The sequence below is a fragment of the Sus scrofa genome, chromosome 4 (genome assembly GCF_054392235.1).
Source record: "Sus scrofa isolate SSC_HxYL_T2T_F1_AM1 chromosome 4, Sscrofa_HxYL_maternal_Yorkshire_Landrace_v2.0, whole genome shotgun sequence".
NCBI lineage: Eukaryota > Metazoa > Chordata > Mammalia > Artiodactyla > Suidae > Sus > Sus scrofa.
The window spans coordinates 72,269,077-72,296,052 of NC_139386.1; the positions used below are offsets into that span (position 1 = coordinate 72,269,077).

At 38.3% G+C, this 26,976-nt stretch overlaps 1 protein-coding gene across 2 annotated transcripts in view; it reads right to left on the minus strand.

Moving 5' to 3' along the window:
• The window catches only part of SGK3 (serum/glucocorticoid regulated kinase family member 3), a 75,336-nt gene that overhangs the window by 28,286 nt on the left and 20,074 nt on the right, over nt 1-26,976 (minus strand). For both annotated transcript variants that reach the window (XM_085022273.1, XM_021089284.2), the window contains exons 2-5: nt 21,690-21,773; nt 17,969-18,041; nt 12,736-12,811; nt 3,339-3,426 (exon numbers count right to left, since the gene is read on the minus strand). In XM_085022273.1, the coding sequence (XP_084878399.1) occupies nt 3,339-3,426; nt 12,736-12,811; nt 17,969-18,020 (216 nt within the window). In that variant the 5' untranslated portion in view covers nt 18,021-18,041; nt 21,690-21,773. The remainder of the gene's footprint in view (nt 1-3,338; nt 3,427-12,735; nt 12,812-17,968; nt 18,042-21,689; nt 21,774-26,976) is intronic.

A 26,976-nucleotide genomic window follows, 5' to 3' on the forward strand; every position in this document is an offset into this window, starting at 1 on the left:
TAGACGGAGCTACAGCTGCCAGCCTACAGCACAGCCACAACAATGCAGGATCCAAGCTGCATCTGTGACCTGCACCACAGTTCACAGCAATGCCAGATCCCCTACCCACTAAGCAAGGCCAGGGATCCAACCTGCATCCTCATGGATACTAGTCAGACTCGTTTCTGCTGCACCAACAATGGGAACTTCTCTAAGCAGTTTCTTATAAGAGACATACATATTCCCACTTAAATTCATGTGAAACCTACCATCTTCAGAATACAAGTTGTTTTTTTTTTTAAATAAAAGGCCAACGATCTTAAGTACAATACATTTCTTATGAAATAACGTTGGCATCAGCTTTTCAGTGACAAACAAATGTACTTCTTACTAATATCTTTATATGAAAACTCTTCATATAATAAATTTTCAATCCCAAGACAGAAATATAAGGAAGTGTAATAGTCTAGCTCAAGACAAAAACAAATGTATAAACATTCTAGTTCATTAGATGAGGTTTGTCCTGTTGTGGCATAACTTTAATACGAAGTAAGCTTCCCCCATCTCAGTTTTTCTGAGATACAACCGACATACTGCACTGTATAAGTTTCAGATATACGGCATAATGATTTGACTTACATATATCATGATTATGTTTAAGTACCATAGTATTCCACACAATCTGATAACAAGTTGTAATTTCAATGAACTTATTCTTTTAATGAATAAGTTTTTAATAAAATAAAAAATAAAAGGGATACATTTCACAGATATTTTAATTAAAAAATAAAAGTTACAACTGTTAGATGAAGTATGCCTTTCTCTTTTTTAAAGAGTTTTTTTTTTTTTTTTATCAATAATTTAAAACCGCAAGAGTTGCTGGTCCAAGTTCCAGATTTTATGGATGAAACAAGAAACAAAATTTAGTGGCAGAACAGGAGCCAGAAATTTCTAGGCTGGCTTCTAGAATCTTAAACAATATTCTTGAATTCTTAAGTCTAAGAATTTCTTAATCTGTCTTTTTTCTTCAAAGAGCATTCCCCTATAGCAAGTCAAGACATTCTTTACATGATCTAAACTTACATACTCTCAACATGATTAATAAAAAAACATGGAAAATCATGGTTACATAAATTTTACTCTTAAAAATATTTCTGAATGGTTTCATCTTTTTCAATTAAAAATATATACTCTTAATTGGAAAAATCTGAAAAGTAGTAGGAAGATGTTTTTAAAAATCCATGAGCTTACTGACAGATGATTTTACAAATATTTATAGCACTTTCATGGTCTTTCCATAACTTCTAAAAACTGTGATCACATTGTATAAATCTGCATAAAAATTTTATACCCCAGATTTCCCTTCGTGGTGCAGTGGTTAACGGATCCGACTAGGAACCATGAGGTTTCTGGTTTGATCCCTGCCCTCGCTCAGTGGGTTAAGGATCCGGCATTGCCGTGAGCTGTTGGGTAGGTCGCAGATGCGGCTCGGATCCCAAGTTGCTGTGGCTCTGGCGTAGGCCAGCGGCTACAGCTCCGATTAGACCCCTAGCCTGGGAACCTCCCTATGCCGTGTGAAGCGGCCCTAGAAAAGGCAAAAAGACAAAAACAAAAATAAAAAAAATTTTATACCCTGATTTAATAGTATGTCAAGACCTAAAATATTAGCATCTTTAGGAATACTTTTAAAATGTACAATATATAGAGACAACTACTATTTTCAATGAATATTTAAAAGGATCCTAACTTCTCAGTATAAATCATACTAAAATGAACATCTTCATTTTTTCCTGTGTGGAGGATTATTTCATTTGCATTGACTCCTGAGTAACATGATTTTCATGTTTGATACATACTGGCAAATTTGCTTTCCAAAAGAGTTGCATAAAACTGTAACACCAGTAATACCCAAGGATGCTCATCTTACCTTACCCTTATTAGTCCTGGTGTATTTTATTTACATTTTTGTTAATTTGGTAGAGAAAAAAAATCTCTCATTTAAAAGTTTCATTTGCTAATGGCAACAAGGTTGAACATTTCCCCACACATTTGTTAACTAAGAACATCTCTTCATCTCTCTTTTCCTTTCACCTCCTCAGTCTTAAATACCATTGTTTTCAAAAATCCATTTGTAGGAGCTTTTTTTTTTTTTTTTTTTAACATACACATTATTCCTTCTTCTGCTTTATTTGTTACATGTTTTCCCAGCTTGTGGTTTCTCTTTTGACCAATAGCACAGATACAAAATTAAAATATTCTTTTACATTGTCCTAGGAGCAACTATGTCATAGATGTGAGAGTTAAATCTGTTCACTTAAGTAAGAATCCTTTTAGAGTGTCAGAGAAAGAAAATAACTACTTTCTAGCAGTCACATCTATTTTTCAAATGAAGATTTTTAGCTGTGGGACAGTAATGTTTCAAGGCCTGACATTATCTTTTAAATCACAAAAACATAAATGTAACAAAATTAAAAGACATTATGAAAAAAAATGTACAACACCTCTGATTTTTATGTATATAGTTAACAATAGTATTAATCAATTTTGAATTATAAAGGCATTATCATATTTATATAACATTTGTAATTATACTTTTAATTGCTACATAATAATCCTTTGAGTTAATTACTATAATTTATGTTTCTAAACATAACTTTCTAAAGTATATGTTGAAAATATCTTCATAAGCAGGCACAAGCTTATTATATTTATCACAATTAATTAAAAAAGAATATAATATTCTGTTCTTTATTAAGAACGTGATTATGTGCATATAACTACAACAACAGAAGCTCGTTGATGCCAACCAGCACATGTGTACTGACTGCTCTACATATCAAAACCTGACAACTCAAAAGAAGAGGAATGTTTTCTGGCTGAAAAGGGATTTCCTGCTGGCCAAAATTCAAAACGATAGTTTCAAGTACGGTGATGATGATGAAGATAGACGATGATTAAAAACTAAGGAGGTAAAGTGAAGAAAGCAAAACACAAACTTTATAATCTACATAATTAGATAATTTTTAAAATTTCCATATATTAAGAGATTAGAAAGGGAATCATTAAAATGTCAAAAATTACTGGTTATGGTTGATGGTAATATGGGTAAGACTTCTAAATTACTATTTTTCAAAATATCTATATTACTTTTTACTATGAAAAAGTACTCATTTTATAAATTTTATAAGAAACAGTAATCAGTAAGAAGTGTACACATTTGTTTTAAAGAATTTGAAAGAGTAGAAAATCTACAATGGATGAAATTACTGTGTTTTAAGTAAATGTCCTAAAGTGGCCAATAATTTCATCTTTGGGGAATGGTATTTTTTTCTGCTAAAAAATACAATTCCTCTTACTACCTTCTGAGTACTTCTTTCATCCTCATCTTCAGATGGATCTGACTGATGTTTTGGACTGTCCATTTGAAGGAATGCTCTGACATCTGGACTAAAAACAAAAATTAACTTTATTATGACTTTGCATTTCTACAGCTTTTCTCCCTGTAAACATGAAAATAAAAGTAACTATAGTAGAATTTGTAGTAAGAAAGCCAAACAAAATCCATTAATAATCATTATTAAGAAAGGAATAAGCAAATTAATTTTAAAAAATAGGGAATCTAATAAGCAAATGGGCAAAGGCATAAACAGTTCATAAAAGAGAAAACTCAAATGGTATATAAGGAAATTTATGAAGATACCAAACTTCATTAATAATCAGAAAAATACAAATTAAAACAATGAGCAATCACTTTACGTCCACTAGTCAGGAAAATTTAGAAGAACACATAACACCAAAAGTTGGTAGGGATATAAGGAAAGGAACACCCTCACGTATTGCTGGTGAGAATGTAAAATGAACCAACTTTTCTGAAAAGCAATGTGGCAATATTTGGTTAAGCTGAGTATCCATTTTCCCTGGGGCCAGAAATTCCAATTCTAAGAATAAACCACAGAAAATACTATGTACAGGTTCAGTGAAAGACATGTAACTAGGATACTGATTGCAATATTCTCTAAAGTTGTGAATCAGAAGCAAAACAGCCAGCAACCACTAGGGAAATGAGTAAGCAAGCTACGGTAACTGCCTGCAGAGAGTACCAGTCAACAGTCAGCAGTCAGAAATGAGGAAACACAGCACAGCAAAGTTTATGCAGATATGTTAAACACTCACACAAAGCAACAGTTGATAAACTAGTAGCCAAAGACATATAACAAACACATTGAATTGGGCATCAACAGTGGGGAAAGAAGAAATAAGAAAAAAAATGGTCTAAAATAAAAGATGGGCTTTGCATGAACCAATGACAATCCTGAGGAATGATTAAATCTCCACATCTAAGGCACCTCTTCCCAAATTGTTCTTTTTTTTTGCGGGGGGGGGGGTCTTTTTAAAAAGTTGATGTGTTAATCCAAAACTCTTAATTTCTCTCTCCCTCCCACTGCTACCCCGTCCCCTGCTGTTTTCCCTTTTGGTAATGATAAGTTTGTTTTCAATGTCTGATTCTATTTCTGTTTTGTAAATATGCTTATTTGTATCATTTTTTTTAGACTCCACATATAAATGATATTTGTCTTCCCCTGCGTGACTTCACTTAAATATGATAATCTCTAGGCCCCTATCACTGCAGATGGCATTCATTCTTTTTTATGGCTGAGTAACATTCCATTGTATATAGGTACAACTTCCTTATCCATTCCTGTTGATGGACATTTAGGTTGCTTCCATGACTTGGTTATGGTAAATAATGCTGTTATGAACATTGGGGTGCATGCATCTTTTGGAATTAGGGCTTTCTCAGGATATATGCCCAGGAGTGGGATTGCAGGATCACATGATAACTCTAAGTTTAGTTTTTTTTAAGGAACCTCCATAGTGTTTGGGATTAACAGATACACACTAGTATATATAAACAAGGACCAACTGCACAGCAGAGGGAACTGTATTCAGTATCTTATAAAAATCTATAATGGAAAAGAATCTGAAAAAGAATATGTGTGTGTGTGTGTGTGTGTGTGTGTGTGTGTGTGTGTATAAAACTGAATCACTTCACTGTACACCTAAAACTAACACAATACTGCAAATTAACTATACTTCAATTTAAAAAAAGTTTAAAAAGTTGAGATATAATTGACATATAACATTAGTTCCAGATGTATAACATAATGCTTCAATACTTGTATATATTGTGTAATGACCACCACACATACACATTTTTTACCCATTTTTTTGATTGTGTGATAAGAACTTTTAATCTACTCTCTCAGCTAGTTGTAAACATGTGACACACATTATTAACTATAGTCACCATGCTATACAGTTACATCCCATGACATTTATTTTATAACTGAAAGTTCGTACCTTTTGACAACCTTCATCCATTTCACCTACCCCCTACCTCTGGCAACCACCAATGTGTTCTCCGTATCAATGACTACAAATTTGGGTTTCTGAAAGATTTCACACTTAAGTGAATTCACATGGTATTCATCTTTCTCTAACTTAGTTCACTTAGCACAGTGCCCTCCATGGCCATCCATGTTGTCATAAATGGCAAGACTTCCAAACTGTTCATAATAATTAAATACAAATAATATACACTCATTTTAAAAAATTGAGAAAGATGAAAAATAATTTTTAAAGGGGAGAGGCTGGTGGAAACATGAAAGGGTACAATCACTGTGGAAAGCAGGCAATTCCTTGAAAAGCTGAACACAGCTACTGTATGACCCAGCAATTCCACTCCTAAGTATATACCCAAAAGAAATAAAAATACATATTCACACAAAAACTCACAAACATATATTCACAGCAGCATTATTCATAATAGCCAAAAAGTGAAAACAACCCAAATGTCAATTCAAATGATAAACAGATAAACAAAATGTGGCGTATTCATGTAATGGAATATTATTCAACCATGAAAAGGAACAAAATACTGCTACACGTTACAATATGAATGAACTTAAAAAACATTATGCTAAATGAACAAAGGAAGATTTTTAAAAGGTCATATATATGATTCCATTTATATGAAATACCCCTAATAGGTAAATCCATAAAAATATAAAGTAGATTAATGGTTGCCAAGGGTTGGGTGAAAGGAGAGATTAGAAAATCGTTACTTTCTGGAGTGATGTTACTGTTAGTTTAGACTTGGGGTGATAGAATAAGATAATGATGATTGTACAGCATTGCAACTATACTAAAAACCACTGAACTGTAGACTTTAAAAAGATAAAACTGTAGACTAAAAATTTACATTATGTGAGTTTTATTTAAAAAAAAGTTTTAAGGGGGGGTGAGAGTCTTCATTCTTAACACACAGAGGCAACTACTATTTACTTTTGGTCAATTATATTTGGGTCTTTTTCTCTGCATAGTTAAATGAACGCTTTATTTCAAGTATTTTATTTTACTGTTCTTAAAACCTACAAATTACATCAAAAGGACTTCACCATGTTGTTAAAAATATTTTGTTATCAGTTTTGAAAGGTGTATGATATTGTATTAATATGGATACACTAAAAGTTACTCAATGATTCTTTCACTTTAGAGTATGTATATATATGTATATATATGGCTTCCAACTTTTGACTGTACAATTTTCACTAGTATAAATAATGTTGCAGTAGACAAACATTGTGTACACTAGAACTGCACTTATGATTTTCACTACAGATTTTAAAAAAATATTTGGTTTGAATTATAAACCATTTTTAGGCTCTAAGTAGTTTGCTTAGCTAATTTCCAGGGAGGTTATGCCAATTTCTACTCTCTCTCCTAACAAGACATGAACATCCTGAAGACTCTCTTCACCCCCAATTAAACAATTGGTTTATATTAGCACCCTCATAGTTCAATATGTGAAAAATTTTAAAGAGAGGGAACTCAATTATATTAGTAATTAGTGAAATGCAAATTAAAGCAACAGTAAGATACACTCACTGGAACTGAAAATTCTAGTTTTGAAATTAGAACTACAGGAGCTCCTGTTGTGGCTCAGTGGTTAACGAATCCGACTAGGAACCATGAGGTTGCGGGTTCAATCCCTGGCCTTGCTCAGTGGGTTAAGGATCCAGTGTTGCTGTGAGCTGTGGTGTAGGTTGCAGACATGGCTTAGATCCCTCGTTGCTGTGGTTGTGGTGTAGGCCGGCAGCTACAGCTCTGATTAGACCCCTAGCCTGGGAACCTCCTGTGCCATGGGAGCAGCCCTAAAAAAGACAAACAGACAAACAACAACAACAACAACAAAAACAGAAATTAGAACTAGAATTTCTACTTTGAATTGGAATTTGATACTCTAAAGTTGAAAAGACTAAGTATACTAAGTGTTGGTGAAGTGAGCAATGTATTCTCACTTGGTGAGAATGTAAATGCCAACGGTAGGAGTGTAAACTGGTACAGTCACTTTGGAAAGCTATCTAGCATTATCCACTAAGGTTACATATATACATACATATACATACACTACAACCCGAAGTTCTCTTCTTCTGGGTATACATCAGAAATGCTTGCACATGTGCAAGGAAAGATATGTGAATGTCAACATTACTCATTACAGACAGAAAATAGAAATAACTCCAATGTCCATCGGCAGAACCAGAAATGAACAAACTATAGCTATAAGCAACAACCTAGGTAACTCTTACATTGCTGAAAATAAGCCACATACAGAAATATGTAATGTATGATTCCATTTACATAAAGTTCAGGAACAGGGCATGTTAATCTCTGCTGGTAAAAATCAGGAGAGTAATTACCTTCGGGAAGGAACAGAGATTGAGCTGTGTGAGGAGTGCTGGTGATGTTCTACTCCTTGGGCTGGCAAGGGTGATAAATATATTCATTTTTTCACAGTTCATTAAGCTGTAGAGTCATGATTTAAGCTCCTATATGTGTTATACTGCAATAAAGCTAAAATAAGGTATTTTTGCTTCTATTTGCATTTGTTAAATAGACAAGGAAATGTTCATTTTCTCTAGTAATTAATCAGCCATTTGCATCGTCTCTTCTGTAGACTGTTTTTTGTAAGGCTTTGTTTTTTTCTACTATAGGTGATTTAACGTGTTCTGTCAATTTCTGCTGTACAGTAAAGTGACCCAGTTGTACACATACATACATTTTTTTTCTCACATTATCCTCCATCATGTTCCATCACAAGTGACTAGACATAGTTCCCTGTGTCTTCTGTAAATTGTTAATGTGCTTTGTCCCTTTTTTTTTTTTTTTTTGGTGTCTTAAGCGTTTATTATCTGAATAAGCACTTTTATTAAGTATATTTACCTACCTCCTTTATCATGGGAAACTTTTTATATTTTTGGGTTTTAATTTCGCTTGTAATTTTTGGAGGTCAAAAGTTCTTATGAGTCAAATTTGTCATTGTTTTACTTTGTCATACATCATTCGCTGCCAATATGCTCAGCAAGCCCTGTTCTATCCAAGGGTCAGAGAAATAACTTTTTTTTTTTTGTCTTTTTGCCATTTCTAGGGCCGCTCCCGCGGCACATGGAGGTTTCCAGGCTAGGGGTCAAATCGGAGCTGTAGACGCCAGCCTACGCCAGAGCCACAGCAATGTGGGATCCGAGCCACGTCTGCAACCTACACCACAGCTCATGGCAACGCCAGATCCTTAACCCAATAAGCAAGGCCAGGGATCAAACCCACAACCTCATGGTTCCTAGTCAGATTCGTTAACCACTGAGCCACGACAGGAACTCCAGAAATAACATTTTATTCAAGTTTTAAAATGATTTTTATTTTTATTTTTTTTATTTTTTATTTTTATTTTTTTTTGTCTTTCGTCTGTTGTTGTTGTTGTTGTTGTTGCTATTTCTTGGGCCGCTCCCGCGGCATATGGAGGTTCCCAGGCTAGGGGTGGATTCGGAGCTGTAGCCACCGGCCTACGCCAGAGCCACAGCAACTCGGGATCCGAGCCGCGTCTGCAACCTACACCACAGCTCACGGCAACGCCGGATCGTTAACCCACTGAGCAAGGGCAGGGACCGAACCCGCAACCTCATGGTTCCTAGTCGGATTCATTAACCACTGCGCCACGACGGGAACTCCTAAAATGATTTTTAAATTCAATTTTACTAATAGTTATTTTAAAAGCAACCTTTTCTCTATTGAAGTAAAGCTCTTTGAAGTGCATTTTCCACATGGAATAAGACTAGAACACAGTAGCCCTTCAAGAGACACTTGCTGACTGGCATTTTCTTCTTGCTCACTTAAATCTGTACTATTTTATAAACAGTTTGATGTTCAAATGAAGGGTGTGACAAATAACAAAGTTCCATTAACAGATGAGATTCAGAAAATATGAAATGTCAGTTTCATTAAAAAGAAAATGTCAGTTAAACACTAGGTTAAAAAACAAACAACAACCATAAGATACCACCTCACACCAGTCAGAATGGCCATCATTAATAAGTCCACAAATAACAAGTGTTGGAGAGGTTGTGGAGAAAAGGGAACCCTCCTGCACTCTTGGTGGGAATGCAAACTGGTACAGCCACTATGGAGAACAGTTTGGAGATACCTTAGAAATCTATACACAGAACTTCCATATGACCCCGCAATCCCACTCTTGGGCATATATCTGGACAAAACTCTACTTAAAAGAGACGCATGCACCCACATGTTCATTGCAGCACTATTCACAATAGCCAGGACATGGATACAACCCAAATGTCCATCAACACATGATTGGATTAGGAAGATGTGGTATATATACACAATGGAATACTACTCAGCCATAAAAAAGAATGACATAATGCCATTTGCAGCAACATGGATGGAACTAGAGACTGAGTGAAATGAGTCAGAAAGACAAAGACAAATACCATATGATATCACTTATAACTGGAATCTAATATCCAGCACAAATGAACATCTCCTCAGAAAAGAAAATCACAGACTTGGAGAATAGACTTGTGGATGCCCAGGGGGAGAGGGAGGGAGTGGGAGGGATCGTGAGCTTGGGCTTATCAGACACAATTTAGAATAGATTTACAAGGAGATCCTGCTGAGTAGCATTGAGAACTATGTCTAGATACTCATGTTGCAACAGAAAAAAGGGTGGGGAAAAAAATGTAATGTACACATGTAAGGATAACTTGATCCCTTTGCTGTACAGTGGGGGGGGGGAAAAAGCCTCTTGGAGTTTCTGCTGTGGCACAACAGGATCAGCAGTGTCTTGGGTGCTCTGGGATGCAGGTTCGATCCCTGGCCAAGAATACTGGGTTAAGGATCTGGTGCTCTCACAGCCACAGCTTAAGTCGCAAACACAGCTCGGATCTGAACCCTAGCCCGGGAACTCCATACACCACAGGGCATCCAAAAAAGGGAAAAAAAAAAAAAAAAACCCAAAACCTCTCTTGGCTATTTATTTTGAAGGTGCTAGAAATGTCCTCTATTTTATTTTATTTTATTTTATTTATTTATTTATTTTTTTATTATTTTCCCACTGTACAGCAAGGGGGTCAGGTCATCCTTAGATGTATACATTGCAGTTACAGTTTTTTCCCCCACCCTTTCTTCTGTTGCGACATGAGTATCTAGACATAGTTCTCAATGCTATTCAGCAGGATCTCCTTATAAATCTATTCTAGGTTGTGTCTGATAAGCCCAAGCTCCCGCTCCCTCCCACTCCCTCCCCCTCCCATCAGGCAACCACAAGTCTCTTCTCCAATGGAACAGTGGTAGTTACAAGGTGCACAGATATGGAAAAACCTATTGGGCTGTAGACTTAAGAACTGTGTATTTTAAAAGTATAATGTTAAAGTTAAAATAATCGCATTGGCTTTAATTGAATTTCAATACCAAATATAACATCTTTATAATACAACACTTCTATATCCAAAATGAATTCTCAGCATTTAAAATATACTGTTAGAGGTTCTGAGTAACACTGTTCCAAATACCAGGAGAAATACTGAAAACCACCACCACTTATGCTATACGTATTCCATGTGAGGCTCTGTCGAAGAAGGAGACAAATTCAAGCTCTCAACGTATGCATTTCAAACAAGCCAGTAATACTCCAATGTGAAGTAATCTCCAATGCATACAACAAAAATTACACATTAGAGGAGGAAATCTAAGCTCAAGATAACACAGAATTGGTCCCAGGGGAAAAGGCACAATGTTTAAAAAATAATTATACAAAGAGCCAAATGATAAAAGACTCTTTGCTGAGGAACTCACCACATGTAGGAACCCTGAGCTCCAGGATCCTGCCCAAGGCTGTGTTCCTCCACCACCTGCTGGAGGCCCTGAATGGAAAGGCAGCTGCCCCTCCGGCTGAGCTGAGGGCTAATCCCAGAGCTAAAGCGGGTGCTGGGCCTTCTGACCCTTCTCCTACCTGTGAGTGTCAATGGGAATGAAATCTAGAGCACTGGGCAGAGGACCATGGTCAGAGGAGGTCCAGCTCTAGTATTTCACTGATTTAGTATATTAAGTTAAAAAAGGAGGTCAGAACACCTGCTCAGGATGTAGGAGGCCTCTACAAACTGTGAGGATCAATAAACGTCATTATTGTTCTGAGAACAGTGGCTCAAATACAGTCCTTCAGTGTTGTGATTCTGAAAAGACTAATAAAAGGTATCATGTCTGCATCACTGTCCACAGGCAGCCTTTGCATCTACAAAGATAGGTGAGCTGTAGGAAGGTTTCCCAAATGTTCTACTTTATTCTTCTTAGAATGGGATACTTAATTCATGCAAAACCATGTTAAGTAACATAATGTAAATTACAAACCACAATGAATATAATGAATACCCATGAACCAATTACCAGATTCAAAATGAAAAGGCATTTCAAACCACGGACGTACCTCTATGTTCCTAGGTAGTTATGAGATGACCCACTCTTCTGCCTTCATCAGAGATGCTAGCCTACCAGACACACACAGGGCTGGGAAAGTACCTTCATATTAAGAAGTTGCCTAGAAGGCTGTGCTGAGAAGGGCTGCAGGCCCTGTCTGGGGACACAGAATGCTGACGTAGGTTGCATAAAGTCATGGCACATGTGCTCAGCCCTTGCCAATTCCTTCAGCCTCATCTCCTTTCTGTCACCTACTCTGTGTTCCAGGTACCATGAAATGCTAATACTTAATTTAAGCATCCTAAACATCACAGGCTCTTTGTTACAAAGACTCCGTTACATGCACTGCTCCCTTTGCCTGGAATGCTCTCCCAACCTTTTTTTCTTGAAGGAAACCTTCCTGCCCCCTACAAAGAAGAGTTGGCCAATTTATATCTGCTGTCCTCTGGACTTTTATCATAAAACTTCCTCTGATTTAATTACTTGTTTCTAAATCTGTTTCTCCCACTAGACTTGGATCCTAGGCTTGTGGAAGGTAAGGATGACATTAATTTCTCTTCATATTTTCAGTGCACACAGAGGTACTTAAGATATGTTTTCTTAAAGCATGAATAAATACAACATCAAGTAAATAGCAAACTGTTTTAACTGTGCAAATTCCTCTCAAGTTCAATCTATGGAACAAGCACAATAGGAAGAAAGAAAAGAACTCATGCCTTGAGCTGATGGAGGGAAAAGAGGATTAAGAATATCAGGGTAAAAATTCTTAAAAGATTAAGAACATCATGGGAAAAATACCTGAGGAAGATTTCACAAAAATATATAGCACAGTAAGATTCCAAAGAATATATAAAATATGCACCAGCAGCTTATTCAATAGTCTTAGGTTTGGCTTCAGTGCCTCCTTAGATCACAATGAAAATTACTTACTGGTTGTAAAGCTCTGGATGCCTAACTAAGTTCTGAATGAATTCATTCAGTCCTGATCTTCTTTGTTTAATAAAATCTGTTAAGAGAGACAATGCTATTAGGATTATTTCTATTAGACCATGAAATTATACAGTTATACAAGATAGATAAGAACAAGATTGTAAATTTTGATTAAGAAACTTTCTTTTTTCTTTCTTTCTTTCTTTTCTTTTCTTTTTTTTTTTTTTTTTTGTCTTTTTAGGGCTACATCTGCAGCATATGGAGGTTCCCAGGCTAGGGGTCAAATCGGAGCTGTAGCTGCCGGCCTATGCCACAGCCACAGCAATGCCAGATCCAAGCTGTGTCTTCGACCTATAACACAGCTCACAGCAACGCCGGACCCTTAACCCAATGGGTGAGGCCAGGGATCGAACCCACAACCTCGTGGTTCCTAGTCGGATTCATTAACCACTGGCCACAATGGGAACTCCCTTTTTTCTTTTCTTTTTTTGCTTTTTAAGGCCACACCTGTGGCATATGGAAGTTCCCAGGCTAGGGGTCAGATCAGAGCTGTAGCCGCTGGCCTATGCCACCGCCACAGCAACAATGGACCTGAGCCGCATCTGTGACCTATACCACAGCTCACAGCATGGCCAGTTCCCCAACCCACTGAGCAAGGCCAGGGATGGAACCCTCATCCTTATGGATACTATAAGGTGCTGCACCATAGCGGGAATTCCAAGAAGTTATTTCTTAGTTCATGTTTCATATAATAAGGAATAAATACTTACAAATATATTTTTAAACCTATAAATACAATGGTTATAAAATAAAGCAGACAACATATTTCCCCAAAGAAAATTCTCCCCCAAAATGCCTACTTTAGGTTCTAAGCAGACTCACCACAAAACCTGGAGAGATACTTTGTTTTTGCCCAACTCCTCATGTACTACCAAGTAATAAAAATTAACACTATGACACTGATGACTGAAAAATCATACCAACTTAAAGCAAAAAATCAAAAACAAACAAAATCAGGAGTTCCCATCATGGCTCAGTGGTTAATGACTCCGACTAGGAACCATGAGGTTGCGGGTTCGATCCCTAGCCTTGCTCAGTGGGTTAAGGATCCCGTGTTGCTGTGGCTGTGGTGTAGGCCGGTGGCTACGGCTCCGATTAGACCCCTAGCCTGGGAACCTCCATATGCCGTGGGTGCGGCCCAAGAAATGGCAAAAAGACAAAAAAAAAAAAAAAAAAAAATCAAGAAATATCAGAGTTCCCTTGTGGCACAGCAGGATAAGGATCTAGTGTTGTTATTGCAGCAGCCCCGGTCAGTGCCATGGCACAGGTTCAATCTCTGGCCTGAGAACGTCTATGTGCCAAGGGCACAGCCCCCAAACCCCCAAAACACAAAAAATCAAGAACACTGAAATCTCTGCAAATAAGAATGGTGATTACCTAGTTTAGTATTATCAAAACTCTACTGTTAAAAATGGGTTTTTATTTTGTACAAACCTATTTCTCTTCAATTAGCAGAGGTTAAAATTGAGAAAAGTTGTTTCTACGTAAGTCACTGAGGGAAGGATCATGCCTTCAAATTTTTTTTTTTAACTTTACCTCTTACACAGTGTTTTAGAAGGTACTTAACTGATATGAATGAATAAAACATAAAGCAAATGAATATACATTCCAGCATTCATAGCCTCCAAGTTTCACATGCCCCATCTCTTATTTAACTCAAATTATTTTTGTTACTGTGCAATGCTATTTTTCAGTAATACAATAATCTTGTTTGTTTGTTTTTGTCTTTTTGCCATTTCTTGGGCCGCTCTAGAGGCATATGGAGGTTCCCAGGCTAGGGGTCGAATCGGAGCTGTAGCCACTGGCCTACGCCACAGTCACAGCAATGCAGGATTGGAGCCATGTCTGCAACCTGCACCACAGCTCATGGCAATGCTGGATCCTTAACCCGCTGAGCAAGGCCAGGGATCGAACCTGCAACCTCATGGTTCATAGTCGGATTCGTTAACCACTGTGCCACGACGGGAACTCCAATAACCTTGTTTTTTTTAAAACTACCCCCCAAAAAGTAGTTTACATATTGACTTCAGGATCCTATCAGCAAAAGGTTTGGTATTAAATTATTTAGAATATAAAAAGTATAGCTAATTCTGTGTATACTTTACAGAAAGGTCTTTAAATTCAAAGTGCAATTTTAACTTCGAAAAGCATAGGCAGAAATAACCCTTAAAATCTGCCTCAAGAATGTAAAATCTAACTTACAGACATTGGTAATCACCAAAACAAAGAAGCTGAAAGAAAGAAAATGACAAGCATGAACTTAAAAGCTGCAGCATAAGAACTCAGAAAGGTGTATGGAAGAATTCTCCAGGGTAGCCGTCAAGCATGAAGTTAAGAAGGGCAATTTCTTTCTTCATGCCCTAACTGACCATCTTTGGCCAATGAAAGCCCCTATCAACCGGGCTCCTGTGTCCTTCTGAGAAAACCTCAGTATTCTTGGTTTTTTGTTTTTGTTGCTGTTGTTTATGGGCACACCAGAGCATACTGAAGTTCCAAGGCCAGGGACTGAATCTGAGCCTTTAACCCACTACACTGAGCTAGGGATCAAACCCACACCTCCAGTGACCCCAGCTGCTGCATTTAGCTTAACCCACTGTGCCACAGTGGAACTCTAAAACCTCTGTTTTCTTGTACAGCTTCTTTCCTTCCAGGCAAGATGTCCAAGGACCAACCTTGTACATTTCTTGCCCAAGATCTTGAATTGCCATTTTTTCATGGAACTTTTGTTTCTTTAAGGGGGAAATTGTTTTATTTTTCATTTCTTAAAGTTTTACTAAAGTATAGCTGAGGGAAATGGTGTTTAGAGATGATAACCTGGATGCTAAGGCTGTGCCCCTGCTACTTATTTGTTACTGCTTTTAGACATTTCCGGGGGAGAGATCTGGGAAGTATGTAAAGTTTTAGAGAGAGAAAAATAAATCATGATCTCATGTTGTATTTCCAAATCAAGTTTAAAATTATAGGACTTTTTGGGGGAGTTCCCATCGCAGCTCAGCAGAAATGAACCTGACTAGTATCCAAAAGGATGCAGGTTCAATCCCTGGCCTTGCTCAGTGGGTTAGGTATCTGGCGTTGCCATGAGTTGTGGTGTGGGTCACAGACACAGCTTGGATCTGGCATTGCTATGGCTGTGGCTCAGGTTGGCAGCTGAGGCTCTGATTCGACCCCGAGCTTGGGAACTTCCACATGCCACAGGGGTGGCCCTAAAAAGCAAAAGAAAAAAAGTAAGAGTTCCTACATATGCTCCATTTTTAGACCCATTTCCACCCTAGCTGTAGCGCTCATTACCTAATTTGAGGACTACTAGAATAGTCCCTTAACCAACCTCGCAGACTCTCTCTCATGTTCTCTGTGCTCTGCCTACTGCTGGTTTCATACCATGTGGCCACTTCACTCAAATAACTCTAAGTCTCATGTGTTACCCGTCATGACACTTTTCAACCTGTACTCCACAGACACACTTCATTGCCTCACAAACAAAGCCACTTCGTTTTTATTTGTCCTACACATGACATTTTCTGCACAAAATTTCACTAGGGCGAAAGTGTTCTACAGCTAGAAAAAAAAAAGAAAAAGAGAGAACAAGCGAACAAAAGCCACTGGCCTACAGAATCAATCCAAGGAATGTAAAATCTACCTTTGTTGTGCTAACTCAATCTGCTCTTTACTGCTAGACTAACCTATTCAAGTAATATTTATTAAGAATCTACCAGGCACTATAGATAAATAAAAAAGGCAAAGCATTCACTCTCATAAAATCTGTGGACAGATAAGACAGACTGGCAATGACAATAAAGTGTGCTAAATTCTCCCAAGAGAAAAAAATTCTACATAAGATAGGGGAAGTGAAAAAAAAAAGGGGGGGGGGATGAGAACCCTCTCCAATCAGAAAGTATAAAAGGTTCAGAAAGTATAAAAGAATAAAGAGCCTCTAGTTGAGAAGATGACAGGGGATTTCAAGCAGCCTTGGGGGAAAAACTCAGTGTTAATGAAAGCAAGAATGCAAAAGAAATATGAAAAAGACGGAGGAGGATAAAGGAGTTTGTTCGTCATGGGCAGAACTGCACAGGGTACAGTGAAGACAACTTGGAGGAAAAGGAATGGTACCAGGTTAGGTTACAGAGAGGAAGCAAGATAAGCCACTTGAGAGCGAATGTACTGAGCAGTGACCAAGAAAGCAGACATGTCAGGAACCATGGGTCTGCAGGGTTACAAGGTTACAAGCAAATAAGCTGAGGAAGTAAAAGAGTGGGGAGGAGGGAGGGTTCCCGTTGCAGCTCAGCACGTTAAGAAATGGACTAGTATCCATGAGGATTCGGGTTAGATCTCTGGCCTCGCTCAGTGGGTTAAGGATCCGGTGTTGCCACAAGATGCAGCATAGGTTGCAGATCTGGTGTTGCTATGGCTGTGGGGTAGGCTGGCAGCTGCAGCTCCAATTTGACCTGTAGTCTGGGAACTTCCAACAGGCTGCAGGTGCAGCCCTTAAAAAACAGAGAGTGGGGAGGGAGGAAACTCTCTAGCTTGTCAGGATCCACCTGTTGCATGGGTAGAAAACTTTAAGCATAGAGATTCTGGTGGAGAGACTTCTGTCTCTCTGTAAGTAGCCATTTGTGTACTGGGTTGATTTCCTGGATTTCAGTTTTAAAAGTCTGAAGTTTGAGGCTTCAGAAATATAAACGGCCTCTGGATTTCTGAAATCCTATGTGCCATTAGGCTCCCCAAGGGTAAACTATAGGACATTTCTTGCTAATCCATTCAGAGGCCTGCAGGGTGCCATGTATAGAGCACACATTTAGTAAATATTTCTGCACATAACAAAGAATACTTCATGGTTAGAAAAGAACTGCACATTATCCTTAATAATCAATAAATTTATCTAAAGCCAGACTGCTTGAAGTTAACTTCCAAATCTGACATATACTACTTGTATACGACTCCTGAGCAAATTAATTAACCTGTGCCTCAGTTTCCTTATCTATAAAACAACGATGATAGTAATACCCACCTCAAAGCGTTGTTGTGAGGACAAAACAAATTAAAACACAAAGTGTTTAGAGAATGAGATCCATCAGCTTTGTAAGGTCCTATACTGCTATATACAGTGCAATGAATGCAGAAATTACTTCTTCAAAATAACCATCACCAATGGCTGGTCTGTGAAGTTACTGCTTACCTGGATCAAAATTATCACCAAATATTCTCTTGGCAGGAATCTTCAGGGCCATAGCAGGAAACTGTTTCCTTAACTAGAATTAAAAAAAATAACACTATATGAAGTTAATTCTACAGGTCTTCTAGTTATACATACACCAAAACAAAATATAATCTAATTTTCAAAAAAAATCCGTAAGACATATTTTTAAGTATATCATGATCAAATGTACAATATTAAATTATACCAATAAAATACCATTAGTCTGACTAATCCTATTTTGTCCCAGTAAAACACTTAGTATCTCTGTGACCCTGGATGAGTTACTTAACATCTCTGTGCTTCAGTTTTCTTGTCTGAATATGTGGATAATCTTGGCATTTATGGATCTATGGTGAGGTGTAAAGAAAATGATGTGTGTTAAGTGCTTAGGCTATACAACCTGGTGTATAGGTTCTGAATACGTCACTCACCATTTATCACCTCAGGAGAAGGTGTGAAATCTGTGTTCTCTAAGTGAAGAGATTGACAAATGTTTTCTAAGAAAGCTGATGAATTCTGCTTTCACTACCCTCTGCACTAGCCTTCCTCCTATTAATATTCTGATATATTTGTTTATCAGATTTTCTTATCCCCAGAGTAAGAATGACTTGGTCTTGAAGAAATTAAATTTGGGGCAGTGAAGTCATAAAAACAGGTTAATGCTTATTTTAAGCTTGGTGTCAAAAAAAACCCCACACACACATACATATGAATATACTATATATATTCATACATACAGAAACATGTATATCCATATATACACACAGACACACGTATATATAACATGTATGTACACTCTCATGGACAAGAAATACAAAGAAAGGAGAGTGTATTAATCACTCTACACCATGAGCAGCAAAATTCAGACTGAAAAATCTGTAGAAAAATGACCCTGTTTTTACAACAAAAAAAAATTGTAAAGAAAAAAGAAGTGGAGGGGGAAACTTAATGATTAAAAGACACTTCACAGACTTATCAACAAGTCATATAAACACTGAGTATTTGATATTAAGGCATTATCCTTATTTTAGATGTGATAATGACATTACACATTTTTAAAGAATCTTTATCTTTTTAGAGATGTAATTGAAGTAATTACAGATGGGAAGATAAGATGTCTGAAATTTGCTTCAGAATTCCAGCAGACTGGCTAGGGATGGAGATGAAACAAGAACAGCTGTGTATGGTAACTGCTGAAGATGGATGGTACATTATGGTATTTTCTCTAGTCATATAGTCTTCCTGTGTGTTCAACAAGTTCTGTATGTGTTCAACAAGTTCTGTAATAAATACAGTCCAAATACAAACTACAGTCATAATAAACATATTTAAACCGACAGTTAACATGTTTACAGATTGGAAATTTTACTTTTGTAGTATCAAGGAACACAGCCAGTACCATTCCCGTTTTGTTTGTTTGTTTGTTTGTTTGCCCCTCAGTTCACCACAGGAGGCAGAACTTGAGGGAGCTGTATAAAGAGAGGAAGACTCAGAAAATGGGAAAATAAGAAAAAGATGAAAGAGAAATTCAGGAAAAATGAGGGAGGTGGATGATAAAGACACAACCACACAGGGAAAATTTTCTGTAAAAAAGCTTAAGATGGGTTGTTTGATGGAAAGAAAAGAAATAAAGTGATCATGGTGGGAGAAGCACCCCAAACAAACTTAAAGAATTTAATCATCTATTTAAGTCAGGAAACCATCGTGAGGATGCTACGCTTTTCATTCATGCAGTTGTCCACAGTGCTGAGCATTTAGGTGACATCCCCTATGCTACTCACTCTTAAAAACAGTTCTACGAAAGGACATGTTTAAAAGGTTAAGCTAATCCCTGTAATCTTTCAAGCAAAATTCAGAAACCAATCTCAAATTCGTATCTATTAGTAGTTCACTGAACAAAATTTGATCTTATTTCTCTAAGACGCTCATATAAACCATCTTTGTGTACATGTAGATGTATTACTTCACCAACATGTTATTTCCATCCGAGTATAAACCAGGTATCCTAATTGGTACAAACCTGCATAAAACTAAAAAAAATGTTGATCATGTATATAATAGTATCCAAGAATTTCAAATAGAGCTAACCGTTCAACCCTCACTCATCCTCCAACAAAAAATAAACCGTTTTTAATTACTCAAATTATAAAACACATTCTCCTATTAAATTTGTTGGCTATTATTTTATCTCAAAAATGTGACCTTAGTCAAAAGAGACTATCTCAATATACTCTGACTAAGCAATAATGAAAACTATCTGTAGTAAGTTCAGCTGCAATATTTTATCTCTGAGTAGAGACATTACAGGTGAATTTTAAGTTTAATCTAGTTTTACTTTCCTCTATAGTCTTTATTTTCTAGAATATGTATTAATATTACACAGGAAAATAAAGCCACTTTAAAAACTGCGATACACACACAGGCTGTTCAGCCCAGTTGGTTAGAATATGGTGCTGGTTAAAAACTGCAATATTATTTAAAAGTTCAATTTCAACTGGCAAAAAATTTGAATATTATTTGGAACAAATACAAATAAAGTGAAATGCTAAACGGAAATGAATCAGAAGCCTAACTTTCATGACTTAAGAAAACACAGGAAGTTATGCAGCTAGACAACAATTGATTCACTCTGGCCCACTCAGTAAGTAATTTATCTCTTAATTACTTACCTTCTTCTACATTATTTTACAATTGATAACCCACAGACATGTATCTAAATAACTCTATTTTAAAATCAAGAGACAAGGTTAAGAAAACTGAAAAAAAAATTACCTTTTTAAATATGAAACAGGTTTTTTGTTGGGTTTTTTTTTTTTTCCTGGAGGACATCTAGTTATCTACCATTTTTAAAATAATGACATGAGGAGATTTCTATTTATTCTTAGAGCAGAAGATATTTAAATTTGGGACCTGAGGTCCAATTGCTTTTTTTTTCTTAACTGAAGCAAAGCCTGGCAGCCAGAGCTGTCTCAATAATCTGGGGTCTCCAATGAGCAACTCAAGCAGTGTTCTTTGGCCTCCTACCTATGCACAATCTTAAAGGCAACGCTCTCCACAAACATTGGTCCCTGTGTAAGATTTGGCCTCATGTCTTACAATGACCATGGTGCCTTAGCTTCCTACTGAAGAAAGTATCTGCAACTGCAAACACTGTATTAAAAACAATATTTAATATATGAATAATGAATATACACAACAGGTTTTAGGTATTTAAATAACTAATGATCTCTTAGGTAAAGAATATTGACTTTTGGAAGTCAATATTCATCTCAGTTGTGTTAGCTACTCAAAATCTGGAATGTTAGACTAATTTCCAACCAAGAATGAAACTATGAAAGGAAGGGAGGCTTATGACAGCCTTTCAGACCAAAAGTAAAGGTTAGGCAATTTAACTAGAAGTAGCATGATGATTAACAATTATGAGAAAAGTAGGTAGAAAGAATTTATTTCTAATATTCTGTGACATTGAAACATATTTTACATCTAGTTCTCATCTCTCTCATAGTTTACCTGGAACTTCTCAACAGTTCTCTTTCTTTTTGGTAAGAATTCCAAAGTTAGGATGCTTTTGAGGAATTTCTTGCCCTTTTCTACATGTCTGATATATATAAGTATTATTTATCAAATAAATCTCTCTCCTTTTCCATTTCCTCAGGTGTTTTGTCTTAAAATAAAAATCTCATAGATGATGGTTACTTACAGTATTGTAAAGCTTATCAAACTCTGCATATCTCCTGAAGACAAACCACTCACTCCTGCCCACTGAGACCAAAACTTTATAAACCTGTGGAAATAAAAGACAACAAAATAAAATTTGATCACAAAAACATTAGCTATTTACATGTGCAAGTAACCTTTTTCATCCTCATGAAACAGACAGTAGACATTAATATTTACATATGATTCTCCAAGATACACAAGTACACTAATTGAAACCCTTATTTTTTCTTGTTGCAAGGTGTTTTATATTTAAAATGTTATGAAATATTTCCACAGTTTTCAGAGAAGAACATATAACAAACACCCAGATATGCATTATTCAGGTCTTCTGAATCCTAATATTTTGCCGTTCTGGTTTCAGATTTTTTTCCCCAAGAATAAAATATCATACATTCAACTGATGCCAACCAATCTGCTCTCTTCTTCCCCGGCAGTAGCCATTACCCTGCAATGATCAAGTATTTTCACAAGTGATGCCTGCCACACAGTCAACAATCAACGATTGGTTCTCCTCCTTTCAGGACATCTTTTACACAGATTTTTCAAACTAAGAATGTATCCTCAGATTTCTGACTACCATCTCATGTGTGTCTAACTTCACATAACCTCAGTCAACAACCCCATGAAGTAAGCAAAGTATTATAACCCCCCCCAACTACACAAGATGATGGCCCCCAAAACTTAAGTAACTTGCCGAAGTTCAGACTTGTGAGACTAAAACCTCTATCTTCGAACCTCCTAGGCACCAGAACAAGTATCAAATCAACAGTTGTAACACAGAATTAACTCTCATAATTCATCCCACAGATACTCAGAATGTAATTCAGCACATCAGTATGGAGAAAACGATTTAGAACACCTAAGATCTTTTATCATTTTAAAAGAGAAAGATGCCAAGAATTCAGGTTACATGAGGAAAGACTTATTGATGTATAGCTTGAACTATCAATCTCGCTATTATACAATATAGATTAGGGAAAGATGGTATGAGTTGTTTTGGTGTTTACAATACAACTGTCCACAGTCTGTTCCATAACAGAGTAAATGGGGTTTATTTCAGAAGATGGGCATCCAAATACGTCTACCTCTTCTCATGAAAGACTGGAAAGCTACACTCACAAGTTCCTAGTTAGATAATACTGTGTGGAAAGATCTCCCTGATGTGTCTGATTAAAACCTATGAACTCTGTTTAAGACATAGTCACATTAAGAGGGCCCCCAGAATGTAAAGCCCTGTCCCTCTGTGAGAAAGAAGAGGTCTCACCTGGAAGCTGAAGCAGTCATTGTATCAGTCACCTGGGGAAGCGGTCAATTACTAAGGCTGGGAGAAAACAAGCATCCAGGCCACAGGAGTAATACGGCTTTCTGGTGTTAACCCAGGGGACATCAAATGTTTTAAATATAGCCACTGGATCCAAGGTGTCAGAATTGTTTTTAAGATGCCACTGCTCCCATGGAGAGAGTGCAGATGTAGAGGATAAAGAATCTGGTCAGGCTGCCAGTGAAGCTAAGCCATGTTTCTAAGACTAGACTACAGTTTATCTCTTAAGGCATTCAGAATCAGATGGGCCTGGAAGCAGAACCAAAGGATCAGAAACAGGCTTATGCAATCATGAGCGTCCTGAACAAACAGCACTATTTGCACTGACTTCCCAGGGGGACAAGTCAGCTTCCCGTGGATACTCAAGTACAGCCAAGACGAGAACCCAAACCTAGGCTCCAGGCTGGGGCAGCTCTATGGCGACTATTTACAGGACTCAAGATAAAGCCTCTATGAAAAAAGGCTCATTAATTAAGTTCTAATAAAATGCCAATTGTCAAAACAAAAATACTTCAAATTTTAAAAAGTATTCTCATTTGCAAAAAAAGCACAAGATTTCACAGAAATGGAGTTCCCGTCATGGCGCAGTGGTTAACGAATCCGACTAGGAACCATGAGGTTGCGGGTTCGGTCCCTGCCCTTGCTCAGTGGGTTAACGATCCGGCGTTGCCGTGAGCTGTTGGGTAGGTCGCAGACGCGGCTCGGATCCTGCGTTGCTGTGCCTCTGGCATAGGCCGGTGGCTACAGCTCCGATCCAACCCCTAGCCTGGGAACCTCCATATGCCGCGGGAGCGGCCCAAGAAATAGCAACAACAACAACAAAAGACAAAAAGACAAAAGACAAAAAAAAAAAAAAGATTTCACAGAAACAATATAATACTAACAGCACAATAAATCTTACTAAGTTTTTCTTTTTTTAAAAAAATTCCTTATTGCCTGTCTTGCCCCGCCAGAATGCAAGAGCTGTATCATTTGTGCTCCCCACTGTACTTCCAGTGCCTAGAACAGCACCTGGCATAAGAAACTCAGTGACAATATGTTGCGTGGATAAATTAAAGTATAATTTAGACTTGGTTTATGTCAAGACATCTGAGAACACACTGCATTCATTTCTTTGTAAGAAGCCTCACCAAATAGAGCCATTTAAAAGACACATGAGGGAGTTTCTGCCTGGTGCAGCAGAAACAAATCCGACTAGTATCCATGAGGATGCAGCTTTGATCCCTGGCCTCACTCAGTGGGTCAGGGATCTGGCGTTGCTGTGAGTTGTGGTGTAGGCCACAGAAGTGGTTTGGATCCCAAGTTGCTGTGGCTGTGGCTTAGGCTGGCGACTGCAGCTTCGATTCAACCCCTAGACTGGGAACTCCCATATGCCACAGATGCAGCCCTAAAAAGCAGTAAATAAATAAATGACATATGAAAACGAAAGTATGACAATATTATTGAACAGGAACAGTGTCTGGGCACTGTTGAGGCTAGACACACTCTGCATTGGATGAGGTGGGATCCATCTGTGCTGACTAGAACCGAGTTTCTTGAGAACTGAGAACTGAACTGTAATGATCAGCAAGTGACACATAAACTTAACACTACTTTTCATTCAATTTCAATTCAACAAATACTTCCTGAACATCTATCTCTGTTCTGGGTATTGGTGAAGCAGTAGAGAGGGAAGTTCTTGCTTCAGAGAACAAAGGCAAGGCATTTCCGTCGCAGCGAGGCAGAAATAAATCTGGCTAGTAACCAGAAGGACACAGGTACAATCCCTGGCCTCGCTCAGTGGGTGAAGGAGCCGGGTGTTGCCACGAGCTGTGGTGTAGGTCACAGATGTGGCAGGGATCCTTCGCTGCTTTGGCTGTGGTGTAGCCGGCAGCTGCAGGTCGATTCGACCCCTAGCCTGGGAACCTCCATATGCCATGGGTGCGGCCCTAAAAAGACCAAAAAAATAAAAATAACAAAGGCAAGAAAAGCACATGTAAATAAGCCCAAGGTTATGTCTGGTGGTGATAACTGTTATTAAAAAACTAAAAAGGGTAGGTGGCAGACTGTGAAAGGGGTAGGGTGGCTATGAGGGTGCTATTTTACACAGGATGCTCTCCACCAAGGCAACACCTGAGGATGTGGAGGAAGGAAGTGAACAAGGTGATCTGGACAGAGCCTTTGAGAACTTGGAGGACAGCTCTGGGAACAGCTGGGTAAGAGTGATGCTTCAGGGAGTTCCCTGGTGGTCTAGTAGTTAGGACTCACTACTGCAGCTCGGGTTCAATCCCTGGTCTGGGAACTGAGATTCCACATCAAGCTGCTGTACTCCTCAGCCAAAAAAAAAAAAAAACTAAGAGTGATCCTACTAGCCTCCTTGACCCTTTCACAGAAGACATGGAAATCCTCTACCATGGAAAACAAAAGGACACTTGAGATAAACCACTGCCTATATCTGCTATGTATGAACTTCCAACGAACTTGGCAGGAGGTTATGCCCTTGAAGGAGAGAACGGCCCAAAGGTGAAACAAGGAGAGGGAAAGAAGGAGAACGGCGCACACTCCACTATTTTATCTCAAGAATACTGACTTCTTACTTATCATCAATACGATGTTTCTAAAACTGGCTTATATTAATGTGGAATAAACAATGAAGATACTAAGACATCTGAGGAGGGGCAAACGGCTAGACACACACTGCAATCTCTCTGCTCTGGGCTTCGATGCAGGGTGTGAAGGTGTTTGTCAAGGAGGGAGAAGAGAAGGCAGGAGGGTTGTTTCCAGCTCCCTGACTGGGACTCTGGGAGGAAACTACCACCTGGGGGCCCCACTCTACCTGGTTAAGAAGACAGAGTGGAGTGCTGGGTAAAGGGTTTAACTTCTCAGCTTTCCTCACCTGCCATTTGACATGGACTCTCTGAGCTGAAAGTCACTTGTTATGGGGCTCAACTGGCAGGGTAACAGCCCAGGGAGGACCACCTGAGTCAGGAGCAGGAAGGGCGTGCAGAGCCGTGGTGGGCTCCCCAACCATCTTGAGCCAAGGGGAAGCTGAGTGAGCAATGCATCACCACCACCCAAGCCAAGACAACGAGAAACAGATCTCAAATCAGTGCATCAAATGAACATGCCCGGGGGGATGCCAACAAAATGCCCAGGGCTGGAGCAGGTCAACCGCAGCTGGATGTCTGCCAGACCCATCACTCTACACCTGGAATGGCAAAGATCTATAGGATGACAGGAATGCCAAGGCTTCGCAGGCTACTATGAGGTCATCAACTGAACATTGAAAGGGGACACCACAAACCTTCTCCGACTTGGAGAGGGGGTGGATATCAAATGAGAGAAAGAAAGCAGAACAAAGACAGCCTGGGTGGTATGACTGAGAACTTCTTGGAGCTCTCAATGGGTCATAACAGGATCAGCAGCATCTTGGGAGAGCTGGGATGCAGGTTTGACCCCCTGGCCCAGCACAGTGGGTTAAGGATTCTACAGCTGCAGCTTAGGCCGAAACTGCAGCTTGGATCTGATCCCTGGCCCAGGAACTCCATATGCTGCAGGGGAGCCAAGAAAGGAAAAAAAAAAAAAAAAGAAAAAAAAAGAAACCACCTTACCTCAAACTAAATGTTACATAGAACTGGGCTGGAATTCCCGTCGTGATTAACAAATCTGACCTGAAACAATGAGGTTGTGGGTTCGATCCCTGGCCTTGCTCAGTGGGTTAAGGATCCAGCGTTTCCGTGAACTGTGGTGTAGGTTGTAGACACGGCTCGGATCTGGTGTTGCTGTAGCTCTGGCATAAGCCAGCGGCTATAGCTCCGATTAGACCCCTAGCCTGGGAACTTCCATGTGCCACGGGAGCAAAAAGCCAGGAAAAAAAAAAAAAAAGAGCTGGGTTAAAAGAATTTCTCCACACTGCTCAGTGAGTAGGGCTCTACAAGGAAGATCAGGTCAGAGACAAGATAAATGA